The sequence below is a fragment of the Canis lupus genome, chromosome 2 (genome assembly GCF_048164855.1).
Source record: "Canis lupus baileyi chromosome 2, mCanLup2.hap1, whole genome shotgun sequence".
Lineage (NCBI taxonomy): Eukaryota > Metazoa > Chordata > Mammalia > Carnivora > Canidae > Canis > Canis lupus.
Window position 1 is genome coordinate 34,737,337 of NC_132839.1, and position 20,990 is coordinate 34,758,326.

The 20,990-nt window shown below is 38.0% G+C and overlaps 1 protein-coding gene and 1 pseudogene across 4 annotated transcripts in view; one reads left to right on the plus strand and one right to left on the minus strand.

Moving 5' to 3' along the window:
• GABRG3 (gamma-aminobutyric acid type A receptor subunit gamma3) overlaps nt 1-20,990 on the minus strand; it is a 694,245-nt gene that overhangs the window by 348,793 nt on the left and 324,462 nt on the right. For all 4 annotated transcript variants that reach the window (XM_072795383.1, XM_072795397.1, XM_072795390.1 and 1 more), the window contains 2 exons: nt 12,123-12,343; nt 10,049-10,131 (listed from right to left, as the gene is read on the minus strand). In XM_072795383.1, the coding sequence (XP_072651484.1) occupies nt 10,049-10,131; nt 12,123-12,343 (304 nt within the window). The remainder of the gene's footprint in view (nt 1-10,048; nt 10,132-12,122; nt 12,344-20,990) is intronic.
• LOC140610821 (glyceraldehyde-3-phosphate dehydrogenase pseudogene) overlaps nt 19,522-20,990 on the plus strand; it is a 34,058-nt pseudogene continuing 32,589 nt past the window's right edge.

Below are 20,990 nucleotides of genomic sequence, written 5' to 3' on the forward strand. Positions count from 1 at the left end.
GGCATTTGAGTATAACTTTATATCTATCTTTATAGCAGCACCACACCACACTGTCTCGGTTATTATAGCTTAGTAGTAAGTTTTGAAATCAGAAATGTGAGTTCTCTAAATTTGTTCTTCTTTCCAGATTGTTTTGGCTATTATGGATTTCTTGAATTTTCCCACAGATTTTGGAATCAACTTGGCAATTTCAGGGAAAAAAGAGCCAGCTGAGGTTTTGATAAGTATTGCACTCAGTCTGTGGATTATTTTGGAAAGCATTGCCACCTTAAAAATATTAAGTTTCAGTTCATGAACATAAATGCCTTTAAGTTTGTTTAGATCTTCTTTCCTTTCTTTCATTGATTTTTTTTAGTTTTCAACACACAAGTCTTACATTTATTTTGTGAAATTCTTTCTTAAATATTGTATTCTTTTTGATACTTTTGTAGATGTAATTGTTTTCTTAATTTCATTTTCAAGGTCTTCATTTCTAGTTTATAGAAATACGAATGTTTGTATATTGATCTTGTATTCTGTAATGTTAATTCAATACTTTTGAATTTATTGACAGGTTTCATTATGTGGCTTATCTTGCAGAAAGCCTCATGTGCACTTAAGAACAATGTGTATTCTGTTGTTCAGTTGAGTGTTCTATAGATATCTATTAGATCTAGTTGCTTTGAAGTATTTTTCAAGTCTTCTGTTTCCCTGCCAAACCTTCTATTTATAGTTTTTCTCCATTTTTGAAAGTGGGTTATTAAAGTATCTATTATTGTCAAAATATCTGTTTTTCCCTTCAGGTCTGTCAATTTTTGCTTTACGTATTTTAATTCCCTATTATTAGATGCATGCATGTTTGTTATTACTGTGAGTTTCTTGATGTGCTGGCACATTTTATTTATTATTATAAAAAGTCTTTTTGCCTCAATAACAATTTTCTTTAATGTATTTTGTCTTACATTAATATAACTAATCCAACTCTCTTTTGGCTGTTATTTACATGATCTATCTTATTTCATCATTTCACTTTCAAATGATTTGTCTTTAAATTTAAACTGTACCTCATATAGACAGTATGTATATCCATGGACACTTGGGTACTTGGGTTGCTACCATAGGGAAAGGATATAACCTCATGATGCAGAATCAGGAGAGATTCTCCCTAAAAGAAGATTCCTTGTCCTGATTTCACTCTTGGAATAACAGAAAAGAAAAAAAAATCCTTCCTAAGAATGTAAAATCACAGCCTAAAATCACAGTTATGTAGCTAGACTTCACACTATGTGACCTATGAATCCAGGCTTAAACTTTAAAGTTATAGAGACACCAAGCAGAGTCAGAGGAAAACTTCTTTAGAAGAACCTGTTTTATTTATTTAAAGATTTTATTTATTTATTCATGAGAGACACAAAGAGGGAGGGAGAGACACAGGTAGAGAGAAAACAGGCTCCATGCAGGGAGTACAATGTGGGACTCAATCCTGGGATTCCAGGATCATGCCCTGGGCTGAACGCAGATGCTCAACCACTGAGCTACCCAGGCATCCCTAGAAAAACCTGTTTTAAATCTAAATCCCAAAGAAATCCCACAGAAAAAAATTCCAAAAAACATGAGCTCACATGAACAAATTATTGAACAGAAAAGTAAATAAGTTACCATGTAAATGAATAAAACAAAACAACAAATTCTGCAACTTGCTCCCACAGAGATATTGGAAAATTTTGTAAATTTGAATAAATGGAAGACAACATTAGAAATTTAGCGTGGATGCGGGAAGGGCAAGATGGCGGAGGAGTAGGGTCCTCACCTCACCTGGCCCCACCAACTTACCTAGATTACTTTCAAATCATCCTGAAAACCTAAGAGTTTGACCTGAGATTTAGAGAGAACATCTGGAATGCTACAGAGAGAAGGGTTTTCACTTCTAACAAGGTAGGAAGGCAGGAAAAAAAAAAAAAAAAAAGAATCAAGTGGGGGAGGGGCCCCGTGAGGAGCCAGGCTAAAGCCAGGCAAGGAGACTCTGGGACAGGAAAGCCCAGCTGCAGAGAAGCCCGAACTTTTAAAAAAATTGCACTGGATTCTTCCCAGACCGAAAGAAGCTCAGCAGCGAAATGGAACAGAATAGCAGGAGGGGCAGTAGAGCCTCTAGTCTCCCAGGGTCACTTATAGAGGAGGGGAGCCCAGGGGAGAGCGCCCCACACAATGCGGCCGATCTCGGTAAAGGACTGGAGCACATGCCCCGTGGGGCCTCTGGAGAAGCCGGTCCATCAGGCGGCAGCTCCGGACACAGAGGTCTGTGCCCTGCTGCATTCGGGAGACACAGCCGGGATCAAATTTCTAGCAGCACAGGCCCCGTTTTCCAGGGCACCAGGGGACACAGCCCAGGATCCCGTGCTGCCCCAAGGACAAACGGAGGCAGGGAGGGCACAGGGCAGCGAGGACTCTCCTGCTGCCGGGCTCCCTGAGCTGTGAAGATCAGTGCCCCAAAGCGGCCCCTGGAGCATCCAGGCCGATGCCGCCTGGGAGTTGTGGTAGTTACTGTGGGAGCTGACTCCAGAGATGGAGAGCTGGCTGCCGCCAGTGTTGTTCCTCTTGGTGTCACCATGTGCCTCGGAGGGCAAGGCTCCCAGGGAACTGGGGCCTCACAGGATAAACAGCTGCCACTGGACCCGGCACCTGGCAGGGGGTAGGGCAGCTCCCCCAGGTACACACACTTGAGAGTCAGCACAGCAGGCCCCTTCCCCAGGAGACCAGCAGGAAGGACAGGGGAAGAGCAAGTTCTTAACCAAGCAGCCCTGGAATGCTCCAGGGGAAGTCGAGGGATTTACAGTATATAGCACCAGAGGGTACCTTTTTCTTTCTTGCTTTTTCCAGTACAACTCATTTTTATATCAGACTATAAATACCCAATTTTTCTTTCTCTTTTCCCACCTTAACTACAATATTTTACCACCTCTTCATTTTCAAGATTCTTCCTTTTTAACTTTCATATTTCTACAATTACAGGTCCTAGATATATTTGCCACTTCTACATTCCTTTCAACATACTCAACTTAATTTTGGGAGATATACAATAGATGTTTTGTTTTGTTTTGTTTTTTTCTTTGTATTTTTTTTCTTTTCTCTGCCTCATTTTGTTCTACAATGGCAGAATTAATACCTTCTAAAACATGACCAGTATGCACCCAGAACCAAGTTGTTTACTGTGCTGGTTCATTCTGTGAGATTCCTCATTCCCATTCTGCCCCCCTTTTTATCTCATTTATGTTTTAGTGATCAATGTTGGGGCACTCTGCAAGTATTTCTGGTTTATATAAATCTGGAACTGAGCATCTTCTACATACAGAACTTAATATACTTAGAAACAAGAGGATGACCCTCTAAAATGCCTCGGGTAGACTACATTCTTCCATCACTACAACGTTGTCACCACCATCTCCAGTCTCCACTTTTTTTCTTATCCTTTTTTTTTTTCCTTTTTCTGTTTTTTTTTTTTTCCTCTTCTTCTTTAGGATTCCTGGCTTTCTATGTTTTACTACTTTGTTTTAAAATTTGTTTTTCACTTTAGTGGTCCTTTTATTTTGTTCTGATCTTTGTTTTCAATTTCTGATCTCTGACCTCAGCAGAATCATCTAGGGTGAAATTTACTTAGTTCGTGGTTCATATTCTTGACACAGCCTGCTCATACAGCCATTCTGCACTGAGAAAAATGACTGGAAAGAAGAACTCACCACAAAAGAAAGAATCAGAAACAGTACTTTCTGCCACAGAGTTACAGAATATGGATTACAATTTGATGTCAGAAAGCCAATTCAGAACAATTATAAAGCTACTGGTGGCTCTGGGAAAAAGCATAAAGGATTAAAGAGACTTCATGACAGCAAACTTTACAACTAATCAGGCTAAAATTAAAAATCAATTAAATGAGATGCAATCCAAACTGGAGGGCCTAACAATGAGGGTTAATGAGGGAGATGAGTGAGTGACATAGAAGACAAGTAGATGGCAAGGAAGGAAGCTGAGAAAAAAGGAGACAAACTGCTAAAAGACCATGAGGAAAGTTTAAGGGAAATAAATGACAGCCTCAGAAGGAAAAATCCCAGTTTAATTGGGGTTCCAGAGGGTGTCAAGAGGGAGAGAGGACCAGAAAGCATATTTGAACAAATCATAGCTGAGAACTTCCCTAATTTGGGGAGGAAAACAGGCATTCAGATCCAGGAGATAGAGACATCCCCCCCTAAAATCAATAAAAACCATTCAACACCTCGACATCTAAGACTGAAACTTGTAAATTCCAAAGATAAAGAGAAAACCCTTAAAGCAGCAAGGGACAAGAGATCCCTAACTTATATGGGGAGAAAATATTAGATTCACAGCAGACTCTCGACAGAGACCTGGCAGGCCAAAAAGGGCTGGTAGGATATATTTGAGGTCCTAAATGAGAAGAACATGCAGCCAAGAACACTTTATCCGGAAAAACTTTCATTCAGAAGAGAAGGAGAGATAAAGAGCTTCAAGATAGGCAGAAACTGAAAGAATATGTGACTGCCAAAACAGCTCTGCAAGAAATGTTAAGGGGGACTCTGTAAAAGAAAGAGGAAGCCCAAAGAAATAATTCACAAAAACAGACACTGAATAGGTATTATGATGACAATAACCTCATATCTTTCAATAGTAACTCTGAACGTGAATAGGCTTAACGATCCCATCAAAAGACACACGGTTTCAGACTGGATAAAAAAGCAAGACCCATCTATTTGCTGTCTACAAGATACTCATTTTAGACCTAAGGACACCTAGTGCCTGAAAAATGAAAGGTTGGAGAAAAATTTACCATTCAAATGGTCCTCAAAAGAAAGCTGGGGTAGCCATCCAATATCAGATACATTAAAGTTTATCCCAAAGACTGTAGTAAGGGCTGAAGAGGGACACTATATCACACTTAAGGTGTCTCTCCAACAAGAATACCTAACAATCATGAATCACTCCCTAATGTGGGAGCTGCCAAGTATATCAATCAATTCATACCAAAGTTAAGACATACTTAAGTAATACTAATACTGCAAGACTTCAAGGCAGCGCTTTCTTCAAATGACAGATCTTCTAAGCACAACATCTCCAAAAACACAAGAGCTTTAAATGATACACTGGACCAGATGGATTTCACAGATATTTACAGAACTTTACATCCAAAAACAAATGAATACACGTTCTTCTCAAATGCACATGGAATTTTCTCCAGAATGGACCACATACTAGGTCACAAATCAGGCCTCAACTGATACCAAAAGGTTGGGATTGTCCCCTGCATATTTTCAGACCATAATGCTTTGAAATTAGAACTCAATCACAAGAAGAAATTTGGAAGAAACTCAAACACATGGAGCTTAAAGAGCATCCTGCTAAAAGATGAAAGGGTCAACCAGGAAATTAGGAATAATTTAAAAGATTCATGGAAACTAATGAGAATGAAGATACAACCACTCAAAATCTTTGGGATACAGCAAAAGCAGTCCTAAGAGGGAAATACATTGCAGTACAAGCATCCCCCCCAAATTGGAAAAAACTCAAATACACAAGCTAACCTTGTACCTAAAGGAACTGGAGAAAGAACAGCAAATAAAACCTACACCAGGCAGAAGAAGAGAGTTAATAAAAATTCGAGCAGACCTCAATGAAATAGAGACTAGAAGAACTGTAGAACAGATCAACAAAACCAGGAGTTGATTCTTGGAATGAATTAAAAAGATAGATAAACCGTTAGCCACCTTATTAAAAACAAAAGAGAAAAGACTCAAATTAATGAAATCATGAATGAGAAAGGAGAGATCACCACCAATACCAAGAAAATACAAACGATCTTAAAAACATACTATGAGCAGCTATACGTCAATAAATTAGGCAAACTAGAAGAAATGGACGCATTTCTGGAAAACCACAAACTACCAAAACTGGAACAGGAAGAAATAGAAAACCTCAACTGGCCAATAACCAGGGAGGAAATTGAAACAGTCATCAGAAACCTCCCAAGACAAAAGTCCAGGGCCAGATGGCTTACCAGGGGAATTCTATCAAACGTTTAAAGAAGAAACCATACCTATTCTAAAAAAGCTGTTCCAAAAGATAGAAAGGGACAGAATACTTCCAAACTTGTTTTATGAGGCCAGCATCACCTTAATTCCAAAACCAGACAAAGACCCCACCAAAAGGAATTATAGACCCATATCCCTTATGAACACAGATACAAAATTCTCAATAAGATACTAGCCAATAGGATCCAACAATATATTAAGAATATTATTCACCATGACCAAGTGGGATTTATCCCCGGGATGCAAGGCTGGTTCAAAAACACTCGTGAAGTAATCAATGTGATAGATCATATCAACAAGAGAAAAAACAAGAACTGTATGATCCTCTCAATGGATGCAGAGAAAGCATTTGACAAAAATACAGCATCCATTACTGATAAAACTCTTCAGAGTGTAGGGATAGAGGGAACATTTCTCATCATCTTAAAATCCATTTACAAAAAGCCCACAGCAAATATCATATCAAAGAGGAAACACTGGGACTCTTTTCCCTAAGATCAGGAACAAGACAGGGAGGGTTCCACTCTCAGTACTGCTATTCAACATAGTACTAGAAGTCCTAGTCTCAGCAATCAGACAACAAAAAGAAATAAAAGGCATTCAAATGGGCAAAAAAGAAGTCAAACTCTCCCTCATTGCAGATGACATGATACTGTACAGAGAAAAAGCCAAAAGACTCCACCCCAAGATTGCTCGAACTCATATAGCAATTTGGCAGTTGGCAGGATACAAATCAATGCCCAGAAATCAGTGGCATTTCTATACACTAACAATGAGACTGAAGAAAGAGAAATTAAGGAGTCAATACCATTTACAAGTGCACCCAAAAGTATAAGATACCTAGGAATAAACCTAATCAAAGAGGTAAAGAATCTATCCCCTAAAAACTACAGAACACTTTTGAACGAAATTGAGGAAGACACAAAGAGATGGAAAAATATCCCATGCTCATGGATTGGGAGATAAAATTGTGAAAATATCAATGCTACCCAGGGTAATTTACACATTTAATGAAATCCTTATCAAAATACCATGGACTTTCTTCAGAGAGTTGGAACAAATCATCTTACGATTTGTGTGGAATCGGAAAAGGCCCCAAATAGCGAGGGGAATATTGAAAAGAAAGCATAGCTGGGGGCATCACAATTCCAGATTTCAGGTTGTACTACAAAGCTGTTATCATCAAGACAGTGTCATACTGACACAAAAATAGACACATAGATTAATGTAACACAATAGAGAACCCAGAAATGGGCCCTCAACTCATGGCTAACTATTATTCAACAAAGCAGGAAAGACTATTCACTGGAAAAATGACAGTCTTCAATAAATGGTGCTGGGAAAATTGGGCAGCCACGTGTAGAAAAATGAAACTAGACCACTCTCTTGCACCATATACAAAGATAAACTCAAAATGGATGAAAGATCTAAATGTGAGACAAGATTCCATCAAAATCCTAGAGGAGAACACAGGCAACACCTTTTTTGAACTTGGCCACAGCAACTTCTTGCAAGATACATCTATGAAGGCAAGGGAAACAAAAGCAGAAATGAACTTTGGGGACTTCTTCAAGATTAAAAGCATCTTCACAGCAAAAGAAACAGTCAACAAAACTAAAAGACAATCTACAGAATGGGAGAAGCTATTTGCAAATGACCTATCAGATAAAGGCCTGGTATCGAAAATCTATAAAGAACTTATTAAACTCAACAGCAAAGAAAGAAACAATCCAGTCATGAAGTGGGCAAGAGTCATGAATAGAAATTTCACCAAAGAAAACATAGACATGGCCAACAAGCACATGAGAGAATGCTCCACATCATTTGCCATCTGGGAAATACAAATTAAAACCACAATGAGATACCACCTCACACCAGGGAGAATGGGGAAAATGAACAAGACAGGAAACAACAAATGTTGGAGAGGATGTGGAGAAAGGGGAACCCTCTTGCACTGTTGGTGGGAATATGAACTGGTGCAGCCACTCTGGAAAACTGTGTGGAGGTTCCTCAAAGAGTTACAAATAGAACTACCCTATGACCCAGCAATTGCACTGCTGGGGATTTACTCCAAAGATACACATGCAGTGAAAAGCCAAAACACTTGCACCTCAATGTTTCTACCAGCAATGTCCACAATGCCAAAATGTGGAAGGAGCCTCAGTGTCCACTGAAAGATGAATGGATAAAGAAGATGTGGTCTATATATAGAATGGAATATTACTCAGCCATTAGAAACGACAAATACCCACCTTTTGCTTCAACGTGGATGGAACTGGAGGGTATTATGCTGAGTGAAGTAAGTCAATCAGAGAAGGACAAACATTATATGGTCTCATTTATTTGGGGAATATAAAAAATAGTGAAAGGGAATTAAGGGAAAGGATAGAAAATGAGTGGGAAATATCTTAGAGGGAGATGGAACTTTAGAGACTCCTAACTCTGGGATACGAACAAGAGGTAATGGAAGGGGAGGTGGGCTGGGAGATACGCACTGAGGGGGGCACTTGACAGATTGAGTACTGGGTGTTATACTACATGTTGGCAAATTGAACTCCAATAAAAAAATATTTAAAAAAGAAAAATTAAAAAAAAAAAGAAATTTAGTGTGGAAATAAGATGTTGTCAAATAGCATTAAAAAGTTTGGAAAAAGTAAAAAAAAAAAAAAAGAAAATAGGATGTCCAATAATGAGAACAACCACTGAAGTTATAAGGTAAATAGATGAATGAATAGCATATCAGAGCATTGGAAGGATCTGCATAGCTAAATTCGGTTCACTGAGAACACTAATGAGTAGAGAAGTCACTAGGAAATTATATACATATACACCAAACTGACTCACAAAGAAATAGACAATTTGAATCGTTCCATAACTTTTAAAGTAATTAAATAAATAGAGAACAACAGGCCTAAATTAATCTACAGGCAAATTTACCATACATTCACAGACATTAGCCATCTACTTGCTAGGCATTAAAAATTTGTGTTATCAACAAACATAATGGTTTGAGGAAATATATTATTTTAAATTGGGATTCAACTAATTAAACTAATCTCTCTAAAAATATTTTTACCCAATCTAGGAGTTTATTAATTTTACTTTCTACTTTGCCTTTTTCTGTACCTAAAATGAACTGTACTATGTGTTCATCTCTTATTTCATTTTTATACTTTCACTATAGTGTCCAGTGAAGGGAGTCCTAAAACTTCTGAGATTTGAATCACATTTGTTTGTCAAACTCCCTATGCAATCTTATAGAAAGCAGGTAAAATTAATTAAATTCTGTGAGTCAAATTTAGTTACTTGTAATCAATATATTTACAAGAAACTATCCTAAATTCTACAGATATAGTTCTATATGGAGTTTATTTAAAAAAGGATTTTATAAATTAACACAGTTTGATATTGCCTTTGATAAGTTTGATATTTCCTTTTATATGTATCCTTGTATTCATTAGATATTGTCTTGAAGAATTTGTGAATGATTACTCATTAGCTAATATTAATCAGAAGTAAAATATTAGAAAATAAGACACTGAAAAATCGCATCCTACAATACCATAAGACAAATATAAATATATTTAAATAAAAAATTTTTATCTTTCTTTTCAGAAGACAAATACCTTGTTTGAAGATGATATTAAACCTGAAAATATTACAAATCAATTTTGTATACTTCTAAATAATATGCGCATCTCATTAGCACAAGGGTCTTTGATAAGTCTGTTTACCAATTTCTGACTCTCAATATTATAAGTAATGGTCAAGTTGCTCACAACTTTTTCAGAGCTACCTATTTTGTAATATGCATCCTACATAATAGAGTGAAAACCCCACATGTCTAATACCAAAACCATTATCCATTTTTTTCTGTTGCAGGACGATGCATGCAATCTTATGACCATCTGCCATAAATCAACAGAAGATAGACATTCCTTTACACAATATTTATACCCCAAGTTGGTACTCACAGCTGGAGAAAATCAGTGGGCAGGAATGCTCATCCATAGGGAAGTTGTGCAGCTGCAGCTGGCACTCTGCATTTATGGTGAGCCTGCAGGAGAGCCAAGGATTACTCCTGAGGTCAACCAGGAGAAACCCAGAAATGTCCCAGGTCAAGGTCAAGGAACAGTCACTTTACCACAATTGGAGAGTGGGAGCATTGCACTTAACTCACTTTTGGCAGTGGTGCCATCCATTCAGGGATACCATTTAGTGGCTTTTGTGTCGTTTTGTTCTAACTATTGGTAGCATAGAGAATTTCAATTACTAAAATTCCAAACTATGACTAGAAAAATAAGCCAAGTCAGAGAGGAGACAAAAAACAAAACAAAACAAAACAAAAAAACCCTGTTATTTTATATGTCTTCATCTTCAATCTGTTTGATTGAATTAAAACCTTCTTCCATTTTGAAATTGGTGTATTTGTCTAAATAGGTATAATGCCAAACTAATCTACCTGTAGAAGGGACTTCATATTTGGACAACTCCCTCATTTGACTAAGGAGGTGGTGGCTATACAAGTGTGTATACACCAGAAAACACTGCGACCAGAGTTTCTATGAAGGATGCTAGCATAGGCCATGCCCCCATTCTGAGGCTCATCTTCACTTCAAAGTCTCATCCACACTCTTTTAAGACTGATATGGAAACACCTGTTACAGACTCCAGCTCTCTAAATGTAATCCATCAGGAGAGTTTCCTGCTGTGGATTTGTTGCTGTTGTTCCCAGCCTGCCAAAATTATTATTTCCCTGAGCGTTGAAATTCTCTAATCTTCCACTTCTTTCTATTTTAATCTATTTTATTTTCTTTCTACTTTTATTTGTGCTGTGGATATTTGTTTACCATTCTGAGTTACACATTTATCTGCATGGCCAAAAGTCACCTGCAATTAATAGCTCAAGTACTGAATATAGGGAAAAGAGAAAAGAAGTCCCCAGGGGGTGGTGGTGGGCTTCACTGAGCCAGGAAGACACATGTGTCAGAAGAATTAGAGAAGTAATCTTCTCCTGAGGCATGCTGAATTTGCCATGCATTTGAGACACTCAGTAGGAGGCATCTTATGGGCAGGTGGCTCCAAGCATCTGGAGCCCAGAAGGGAAGTTCTGGGTTTGAAGTAGGCATGTGGGAAACCTCAGCATAGTAGTGGAAATGGATGAACTAAACCAGCAGGAGAGAGGAACCTGAGTGAAATAATGAGGAAGTCCTGAGGCAGAAAGAGCAGAATGAGAAAAGGCAGCACAAAAGCAGGAGCAGGAGATACAGGAAGGAGCCACGGCGCTTCAGAGGTGGTGAGAAAAAGTGTTAGAAGAGAGAGAAAATATCTAGTGCTCCTAGATAGCACTAAGCAATGGGGACAAATTGTCTGGGGGTACTGTCCTGATCCTAATCTCTAGACAACAGAAAGGCTGGCCCAGGTGCAGGGATGTTGGTATGTGTGGTGTATTACAGTTGGGTGTGCAGTTAGTCTTGGATCACTCTAATGGAAAGAATTCTAAGAGATACAGACACAGCTTTAAACTCTGGTAACACTAGTTCCTAGTGACATCTTTGGACAGGCAAGTCAGTTCACTTATTTGAAGTGCAGTTTCTCTTACCTTCCCCAGTTTTGTAAGGACTGCCTGACCCCCAGGAAGACTCATTACACTGTAGCTGCCACTTCTATTAGGGATGCACTAGGGAATGTCTTCTGTGCTCTTTTTTCCCTGTGGTCTTAAATTTGGCTATGATTATATTTGTTAAGTAATACACCAAGACGTCTTTATTTTCCTAGCTGAGTGGACCCATGAGTTAAATATATTAAAGACAATTTCCACAATCCACTTCCAGCAGAAATGGATTCTGATGAAGGAATGAGTTTATATTCATTGCAGGTCATTTGCATGCCTTTATTATCGCACATAGTGGCATTAAGACAAACTTTTTCAAGATGCTATTGCGTGTCGAACGCGAGAAGTGATAGAACTCAGCAGTGAGAACAGGGTCCTATCTGATGATCTAAATTATCAGCCCATCGGAGATTAAAAATCCATCAACATCTTACCTTAAAGTATAAAGAATTTTCCCGTCATTCCATATTCTGAGGAGCTGATTCGGGGTGGTGATCCAGTGAGCCTCGGCAGTTTTAGAATTGCGGAAGATTGTATCTGGAATCCATATTAATCCCACCATGTTGCTGTTCAGTGTAAGTATTTTCATTGTACTATTGAATCGAAGGCGACTGTCTGTCCAGGTCTGAGCAAAAAATATGTCAATTTGGTATTCCTGAAACAGAGCAAGAGGAGAGGCAAAGTGGTTTCATTAATGAATTTTCTGTATCTTCATTTTCTTTGTCAAAAGTTTAGTTTTCTTCCACGTTTACACCATTATCCCCCACGTCCCTTTCTGTTAATGCTTAGTATAGTGCCTGGCTCAACATGGTAAACATTTTAACAAATGGTAAGCAGGATTATTAGTCAATAATGTGATAACATATGTAAAAAAGATTCTGTAAGTCTTAAATTGTAATAAACATATAAAATGTGATAATTGGCCAAGTGGTAGTAGACCATAATTCAGAGCACAGATGCAGATCCCCCTGCATTCACAAGTACAGCTTTACCGGGTAATATGACCTATTAAAGTCTCGTTCTAATTGGTAAAATGGGTAAAATGCCCACCCCCTAAATGGGTTATAAAGAAGAAAGGAAATGATTAAATGAAAAACCCTTAGTGTCTGGCATTGATCCATAAGTATTAGCTTATATAATAATTCCCATTTTTACTTAGAAGCCTTACAAGCAACACAACCCAAATAAAAAATAAAAGTAAGAAACAAGCAACAACAAAGAACTATGAAGGAAACAGACACCCAAGCCAAACCCTGATTCAGTAGAAGGCTGGTGGGGATCACATGACCTCCATAACTTGAAACCGTTTGGTATTCCCAGCACAGAATAAGGTTTTGCTGCAACCATTAGATGTGGGATAGGACTAATTTTACCATGAGACCCAGAGAAATGTCCTGAGACTGGACTACCTCAGAAGCTCTTTCCCTAAACACAGTTTAAAAGATTGTCATCAATTAAGTCCATAGTAAAGACAATCTAGAAGCAGACTGTTAGATTTTTATACCTTTCAGTTTTATTTACATATAAGATATAATAAATTACTCTTACAGAGTATGGGTTCAGTACTTTTCAATGAATCCTACATTAATCTTTTCCATCAAGTTTCCAGCTCAAGAACCTTTCTGAGGTAGATAATTCAATTGACTAGATTCTACTTTTTATTAACTAATCCATTCATTCATCATCTCTTTGCTACACTGTCTGCCATGCCCTGCAAACCACTGGAAACCCAGCACTGTGCTGACAAAAAAACTTCCCCCTTCACAGAGCTCATATTCTAGCCTAGGAATTAAACATACAGTTAAGCTGAAAACAAAACAAAACAAAACAAAACAAAAACCCACAAGTTTGAAGGTTACACATACCAAGCAGAAAAATGAGGTCAGTGTATCAGTTAGGATTCCAGCTAGAAAAGAGAAAAATTATCCAGGTATCCAATGTGGAAAGAATTATGTACACAGAATCTGTCTGAGTCTTACTTAAGTATTTGAGCATCTGGGGAAACAAATGCCAGAAGCAGCAGCTGGGAGCAGGTTACTGTGGAAGCTTCCAGAGCTGAATGAAATCTCAACATCCAGAGGGTCCTCTTCAAATCCTCAACTCTATGGGTCCACCTAAACATGCTTCTGGGGAATAATAGCTTCTGCTTCATTATTGCCTTCCAGAACTTTGCATATGTCTTTCATTAACAAACTCTAACCTTGGAAATGCACGGAGAGAAGGAAACTAAGAGGAAGTTTGCATGTGTGTGCATGTATATGTGTTAGTTCCTGTTGTATACTAATTTTAAGATGGATTTGGGGGCACCTGGGTGGCTCACTCAATTAATCATCAGACTATTTGATTTTGGCTCAGGTCATGATCTTAGGGTAATAAGATTGTGCTCCACATCAGGCTCTGCACAAGTGGGGAATCTGCTTAGAATTCTCTCCCTCCTTCTGCCCCTTCCCCCACTCATGCATGTACTGTCTCTCTCAAAATAAATAAATCTTTAAAAATCTTTAAAAATAAATAAATAAAAATGGGTTTCAAACAGTGCTAAAACAAGTAAAATAAGTCAGATAAAGAAACTATAATCTCACTTATATGTGGAAACTAAAACAAAATAAAACTAAACAAACAAAAAACTGAAGTCATGGATTCAGAGAACAGACTGGTGGATTACAGGGGTAGGGTCTGAGAGCAGAGGTGGGAAAAAGTATGAAGTGAATCAAAAGGTACAAACTTCCTGTTATGAGACGAATAAGTCGCAGGAATGTAATGTACAGCATTGTGACTATGGTTGACAATACTGTGTTGCATAATCAAAAGTCACTAAGAATAGATATTAAAAGTTCTCATCGCAAGAAAAAAATATTTCTATGTATGGTGACAAATGTTAACTAGATTTATTGCAGTGACTATTTTGCAATATACACATAAATGAAATCATTATTTGTATATCTGAAACTAATATGTTAGATATCAATTTTATCTCAATACAAATAAAAAATAAAATCTGTTATTAATAAAGAGTGCTGAAACAAAACTATAACACATAGTGTTGGCTTAGGACTGGAAGCAAGGTGGCTCATGTCATGCATGGGTTTGGCAATGTTGACACCTGCAATAAGGCAGAGCATGTCTAATGAGTATATAGCTCTTTGGGCAGAAGTTGGAAAAGGAACATTAATTAAAATGTTTTGACTGCTACTGATTTTGCTTGGTAACATAAGAAAGAAATTATCTCAGAAGATAATTGGCCAGTCTGAAAGCAGTTATGAAAGAGAAAAGAAAGATAAAGCCAACACAGGTTCTTGCAAGGCTAGAACAGGCAAATGCTTCTCATCCCCATGAGTAAATCATAATATCAAGAAATGCTTTGAGAATCAAAAAGCCTATTCAAATTCAGCTTTGCAGAAACAGATCTACAACTAGAAATCTCTAAGTGGACTAAATTGTCACCCTATAAAATCCTTAATTGTGAAAATGTGGCTTCAGGATAAGAGACCAAGGCATAATTCTTCTACTGAAGGCAGATAAGGCCATGGCATCTGTACTTAATTTAAGAGAAGAGTAAAAAGAGTTCATTTGAAAGCAAAAGGATGGGAGAGAGACAGTGGCACGCAAAATCAAAGACACAAAATAGACCCTAGAATTGTGTTGTCAAAAGATCTGGGAATGTGGCTATGCACATGTGAAACTCTCCTATTAGGTAAGAAGCTTACTATATTTTAAAAAGAGTTCTAGTGCCAAAGGAACATCAAGTCAGGAAGAGATGTATGTGACTATTTGAGAATGAGATACACTCTTGCATTCTTATCTATAAAGGGCAGATTGTGGCCTGGAGAAGCTGATTAGAACTTGGTGTGGGCTTCTTCCCCAATGCCCAGTTTCCCGTGGCTACAGCAGTTAGCAGGAAAAGAATAGATTCTCAAACAATGGAGTCAAGAGCCAGGGAGAAGAATCCTATGGAGCCGTACCCTGGGAGCAGAATTAACATTTAATCAAAGAAGATCTTTCTTCCAGGGAACAGCCCACTCAGGATCTGTCCAGTGGGGTCTCAGAATTCCTGCAAATTAGTGGGTTGATTGTGATCATCCTGGACCTTATCTGTCACTGTAGTTATTCTACACATGTGGTGATAAGTCAAATACCTTTTCTTTGTAGTTTAGAAACCAGTAGACCAGGGAAAACTATGTGAATTAATGTGGATGCCAGCACACATACACATAACCTTGATCTTGGGGCTGGGACTGAGTGGGCTTTTTGGTTTGCCTCATTTGAAGAAGAATGAGATGTATCTTCCCTGACACATGAGAGACCAAGAATATTTGGCAGCTAGATACAGATTTATGGTGGTCATTGGTCCGATTCGCCAAATACCAAAGCAGCCTTCCCTATGTGCACATGACAGAACTGCATCTCCCTCTGACTCTGTTGGGGCTACGTCTGGCCTCCTTACCTGTGATAAAGTGAAATGTGAGCAGAGTGGGGTATGCCATTTCTGGGATGGTGTTTGAAGAGCACTCCCCCTTCACAGGCTCTCAGACACTCTGTTGAGATTCATCCCAGACACATACCTTGGGTGCCAAGTTACCCAGAAAAGTTTGTAAGAGGAGCACTCCCCAGCTTGTACCAACTGGTACCCTGGAAGAGGTGAAAAGGGGTGGGGGATGCAGGGAGGAAGTGCTGCCTTCCTATTGAGAAAGTGACTGAGAACCAAGACCTAAGTGAGGTACAGGAATGAGCCACGCAGATAAATGAGCCAAGAGACCCCAAGCAAGTTCAAAAGCATACTGGATGAGACAGTAACAATTCTGCCAGACAGAACAGACTGGATGAGGAGAGTGGGCACCTTATCTCCTTGTTGACAGAGTTTTAGCCTCACAGTGATGACTGCTAACTATGTAACAGGCTATAGTTGCACTGGGAACTATGTTATTTTCTTCTTTCTTTTAACACTAGTTTATCAAATGAGAGAATGAGGATGAAAATGAAATGAAAAAGATGAAAATGTTCTTCCAAGCAAGGCCAAGGCCTACCAATGTGATCAATAATACCAAATAAAGAATACTTTCTATAAAGGTCCCAAGTATATTTTGGAAAGAACCTAAAATCATAAAATTTAAAACTTTTTCATATTATAGTAGGAATGCTGAAACTCAGAAAACTTGAAGAATTTTACCAGTTACTCTATGTGTCAAATTTAGCTTGAATTTTGGGACCCAAGTAAAACTTTCCAAATGTTTGTTTTTATTGTGTAAAAATGGCAAAACAAAAAGTGTCTTACAGATAGGGCCCTCCTCTTTGCCCTTCCTCTCCTATTGTCTCTGCTCTCCAATCCCATTAATACACAGGTTATATACCTTCACAATAAAATATTTTGAACTACAGATTTGAAATCAGTGAATTATATAGCAAGATAGAGAGCATCACCCAAAGCCACTCCTATGAGGTGCAGATACTTCGTACCTTCCAGGCTATGATTGCTGAGACAGAGACTGTAATAAACCTTCCTCTCAGGAGGTAAACTGAAATCTAAGAGATTAAGTAATGTTCATCAAGTACAACAGCTGCTAAGTACCAAATGTTCTAAAACCACACAGTCAAAACCTGTTTCCCTGGAGGTGACTGAGAGCAGTTAGAGGTAGAAACCTTGTTAGAGGTAGAAACCACTGGCAATGCGAGAGGAAGACCCCCAGTACAGAAGTTCTCTCCTTGTTCACCTTGTTTGCAAACCACATGAGGTTACCTTCCTCAGCCTCAGTTTCCTCATTTATAAAATGGGGTAGTTGGTGTAGATTAAATGTAAGGACCCTTCCAATTCTAACTTTTTATGTTTCCACATTCCCGATTACATTAGCTGTTCACTGTTGAAAGTAATTTTCCATCTCATTCATTTTTGTCTTACTTTTGCAATAAAGATGAGGTAGAATGACTTCTACACATGTTCTATTTGCTGCCACTGGAAACAACTTTTATGTTTGAATTCTACATGAAGTACAGTCATCCCCCACCCCCATCCTCAAGGTAACATGTTCCCAGACCCCAAGTGAATGCCTGACACCATGGATGGTACTGAACCCATAGTATATACTGTGTTTTTTCCCATATGTACATACCTATGATAAAGTTTAATTTATAAATTAAACATAATAAGAGATCAATAATAATTTATTAAAAGCTGAACAATTATAACAAATATGTTGTAAAAAAGTTACATGACTGTGGTCTCTCTCAAAATAAATATCTTATTGTACATAGTCATCCTTCTTGTGATGATATGAGGTGATAAAATGCCTATGTGATGAGCTGAGGTGAGATGAAGGATGTAAGCATTGTGACATGGCATTAAGCTACTACTGATCTGATGATACATCAGGAGAGTCACCTGCTTCTGGACTGAGGTTGACTAAAAGCTAGTGAAACCACAGAAAGTGAAATCGCAGATAAGGGGGATCACTGTAATCAGAAACGATCTGTGAGGCTGCAGCTTGCAAAGTGAGGCATGGATTCCTGTCCCTACTCCCCATATTACTTTTTTGTAAGGGAAAGGAACACACCATGATGCTCTGGGGTTGGGGAAAGTAGTGGAGTTTGGGAGGATACTCTCTTTATTCTGAAGCTCTACCATAAACTCTAACTCAAGAGGGTATAATGCAGATGGTGTGTGTTGTACATGGGGAAGATGTTTTATTGTGTCTATATTTGACTAAATGTTGAAGAAACACTTCCCACCCACAGAGAAACATTTTATGTCCCTCATAAACTTTCTTTGTAATGTTATTAATCATTTTTCCTTTCTGCAGGAGGAGAAAACCATTCTTACAAATAAGCATTTTATATAATTCATAAGTAGCTGTGAAATTGTGTTTAAAATAGTAATAAATGTAATATGTGATAAATGTGCAGAATCCCCCAATTTAAAACATCATGCTTGTGGAGAGCCTATGTTCAGAACTTGTCTTAATAATTGGAGAGCTTAATGATTCCTAAATAGGCCATGAATTATTTCAGCATGTAGAACATTTTAACAAAACAGAATAAAAATTATGCTTCTTAATGAAATCAATTTGTAACTTCTAAAACTCAGAAAATTACTTCCTAACACTTTCCCCTTTCCTGTACCATAGATCAAATGGAAAAATGATTGATTAATATAGTACAGGGACTTGGAGATTGGGTTTGCAGGAGACACAAACTCCCAGGGAGCAAAATGTCTTTTCCTTGGGTCCTGAGCACATTAGCACAATGCCTGGTATGGATGGATAAATATATTAGTAAAGGCAGTGACTGGAATTTTTCTTTATAAAATGGTAATCACAGACCCATGCTAATTAAAGGCTGCTCAGATATCTTATCTAGGGACAAAATGTCAAGATGAAAGCGTCAGAAGTAAAACACAAAGGTGTTCATAACGTTTGTTCTTAAACACAGTTTCTGCCACTTTCAGGTTTTCCATTTGTAAATGCACCTATCCTTGCTATCCAAACTCTCACTGTCTCAATGCTCACTATAACAGTTCACAAACATTTTTATCCAAATTTACTATCAAGTGGAAATCTGCTATATCGAATCTTTCTATGCCCATTAGCAAAAAGTTTAAGAGGTAGGGGAAAGGTGAAAGTATTTATTATAGTCTGGTGAGTTATTTGTGAAAATAGCCATAAGAATTCCTTTTACTTTGTCCATAGCCTTGGACATGTGACTCAATAGCAAATCTGACAGAAACAGGGACTTGGAAAGTTTTGAGTGCTGGGGCTGACCCCTCTTTCTGCCCTCGGGAATCCTTGTAACCACCAAATGAATGAGTCTAGGCCAATCTTCTGAAAATAAGACAAATGGTCAGACATGTTCGTGGCCCCTGCTCAAATCAAGCCAAAAACCCAGACAGGTGAGTAATGCCATTATTTATGGGAAGCTCTAGCCTAGCCATCCTAGATCAGACAACTTGACCAACCAACCCAAGAAGCATGAGGAAAAATATAAACCCACTAGATTTTAGGATGTTTTGTTACAGAGCAAGTTGACTGATAGGCTCAGTCAGATGTTGCATTATGTTTTTCAATCACCTTCCCTTTCCTGGAAAGTTTAGCTCATTGAGGTTTGTGATGTTCATGTCTTCAGACCTACCAAACCTATTGCAAAATTGGGCCCAATTTTAGATAGTATCTCTATTATCTTTTAAATATTATCTCTCTATTCTTTACATTGTAGCATGTGTCCCCTGCAATGTCAAGGAGAATTATAATTCATAACCAGTACAGTACTCAGATAGTCGTTTTGGTTGTTATATAGGTGTTTAAGAGTATTTCACTGGTATTTAGGGAAATTGGAATTTCTGTATGGACTGCAAATACATCATTAATATTTTCATTTGAAAATGTAATATGGCCTTCCACTATCTAACAATTGCTATTTTGTTTTCACAAAGGGATTGGAATTAAATGATGAAAATGCCATTGTAGTCCAATTCAGTGTTGACTCTAGTGCTCAAAAATGGTATTGAATGCCTTCCAGATGCCAGAACTGGGAGTGATTCTGGGATCCCACATGCCTGGAGATACAGTGCAACATGAAAGCAGAGGAGGTAACTTTCAAAGCTGCTTCACTGTACCCAGGTTTCTAAAAAATTGGGGTCATTCCAATAAACTTCAAGACTACAAGCACCAAGGACTAGGAAAGCATCTTGGCTCATGTCTGACCACCCACTCAGACTTATTCCCCTCATCTTTTTATGTTGTTCTTAAGGGAAGAACTGCAAAACCCACTGTTCTATCATTTCTTCTGCTTCCTCACCCAGTGTGTTCTAATGGAAGCATAGCCTAGAGCCAAGTTGCCTGGGTTCATATCTCACCTCACCACTTAGGAAAGTGAAAACTTAGATATGCTTCAAAAATTCTTAATGCCAAAGGTTCTCTATGCAAGTTGGAAAAATAATGATTCATAGATCACTTTTAATTGTACTACAGAAAAATACAGTTTACACAACACATTAGGGCCATTTGTTTTTAAAATATATATTTAGGCATATTCATATATTCATAGTTTTAAAAACTATTTGAAAGCTTATTTCATGTAAGTGTATATATGTTACTCAAATGTATATTAAAGGTATATATAAAGCAATTTTATCTATATACTAATTTATGAAAAGGTGTGCCAGCTATGGAAGAAGTGAGAATATGAAGTAAATACCACTTTTTGCAAATAGTCACAGCAGTATGCCTCCATTTTCATATCCCTGCACACTGGCAGAGACTGTTAAAAATTCTTGCATATACAGAGACTTTTTCAGAGAGAGAAGGTAGTTGCAACAC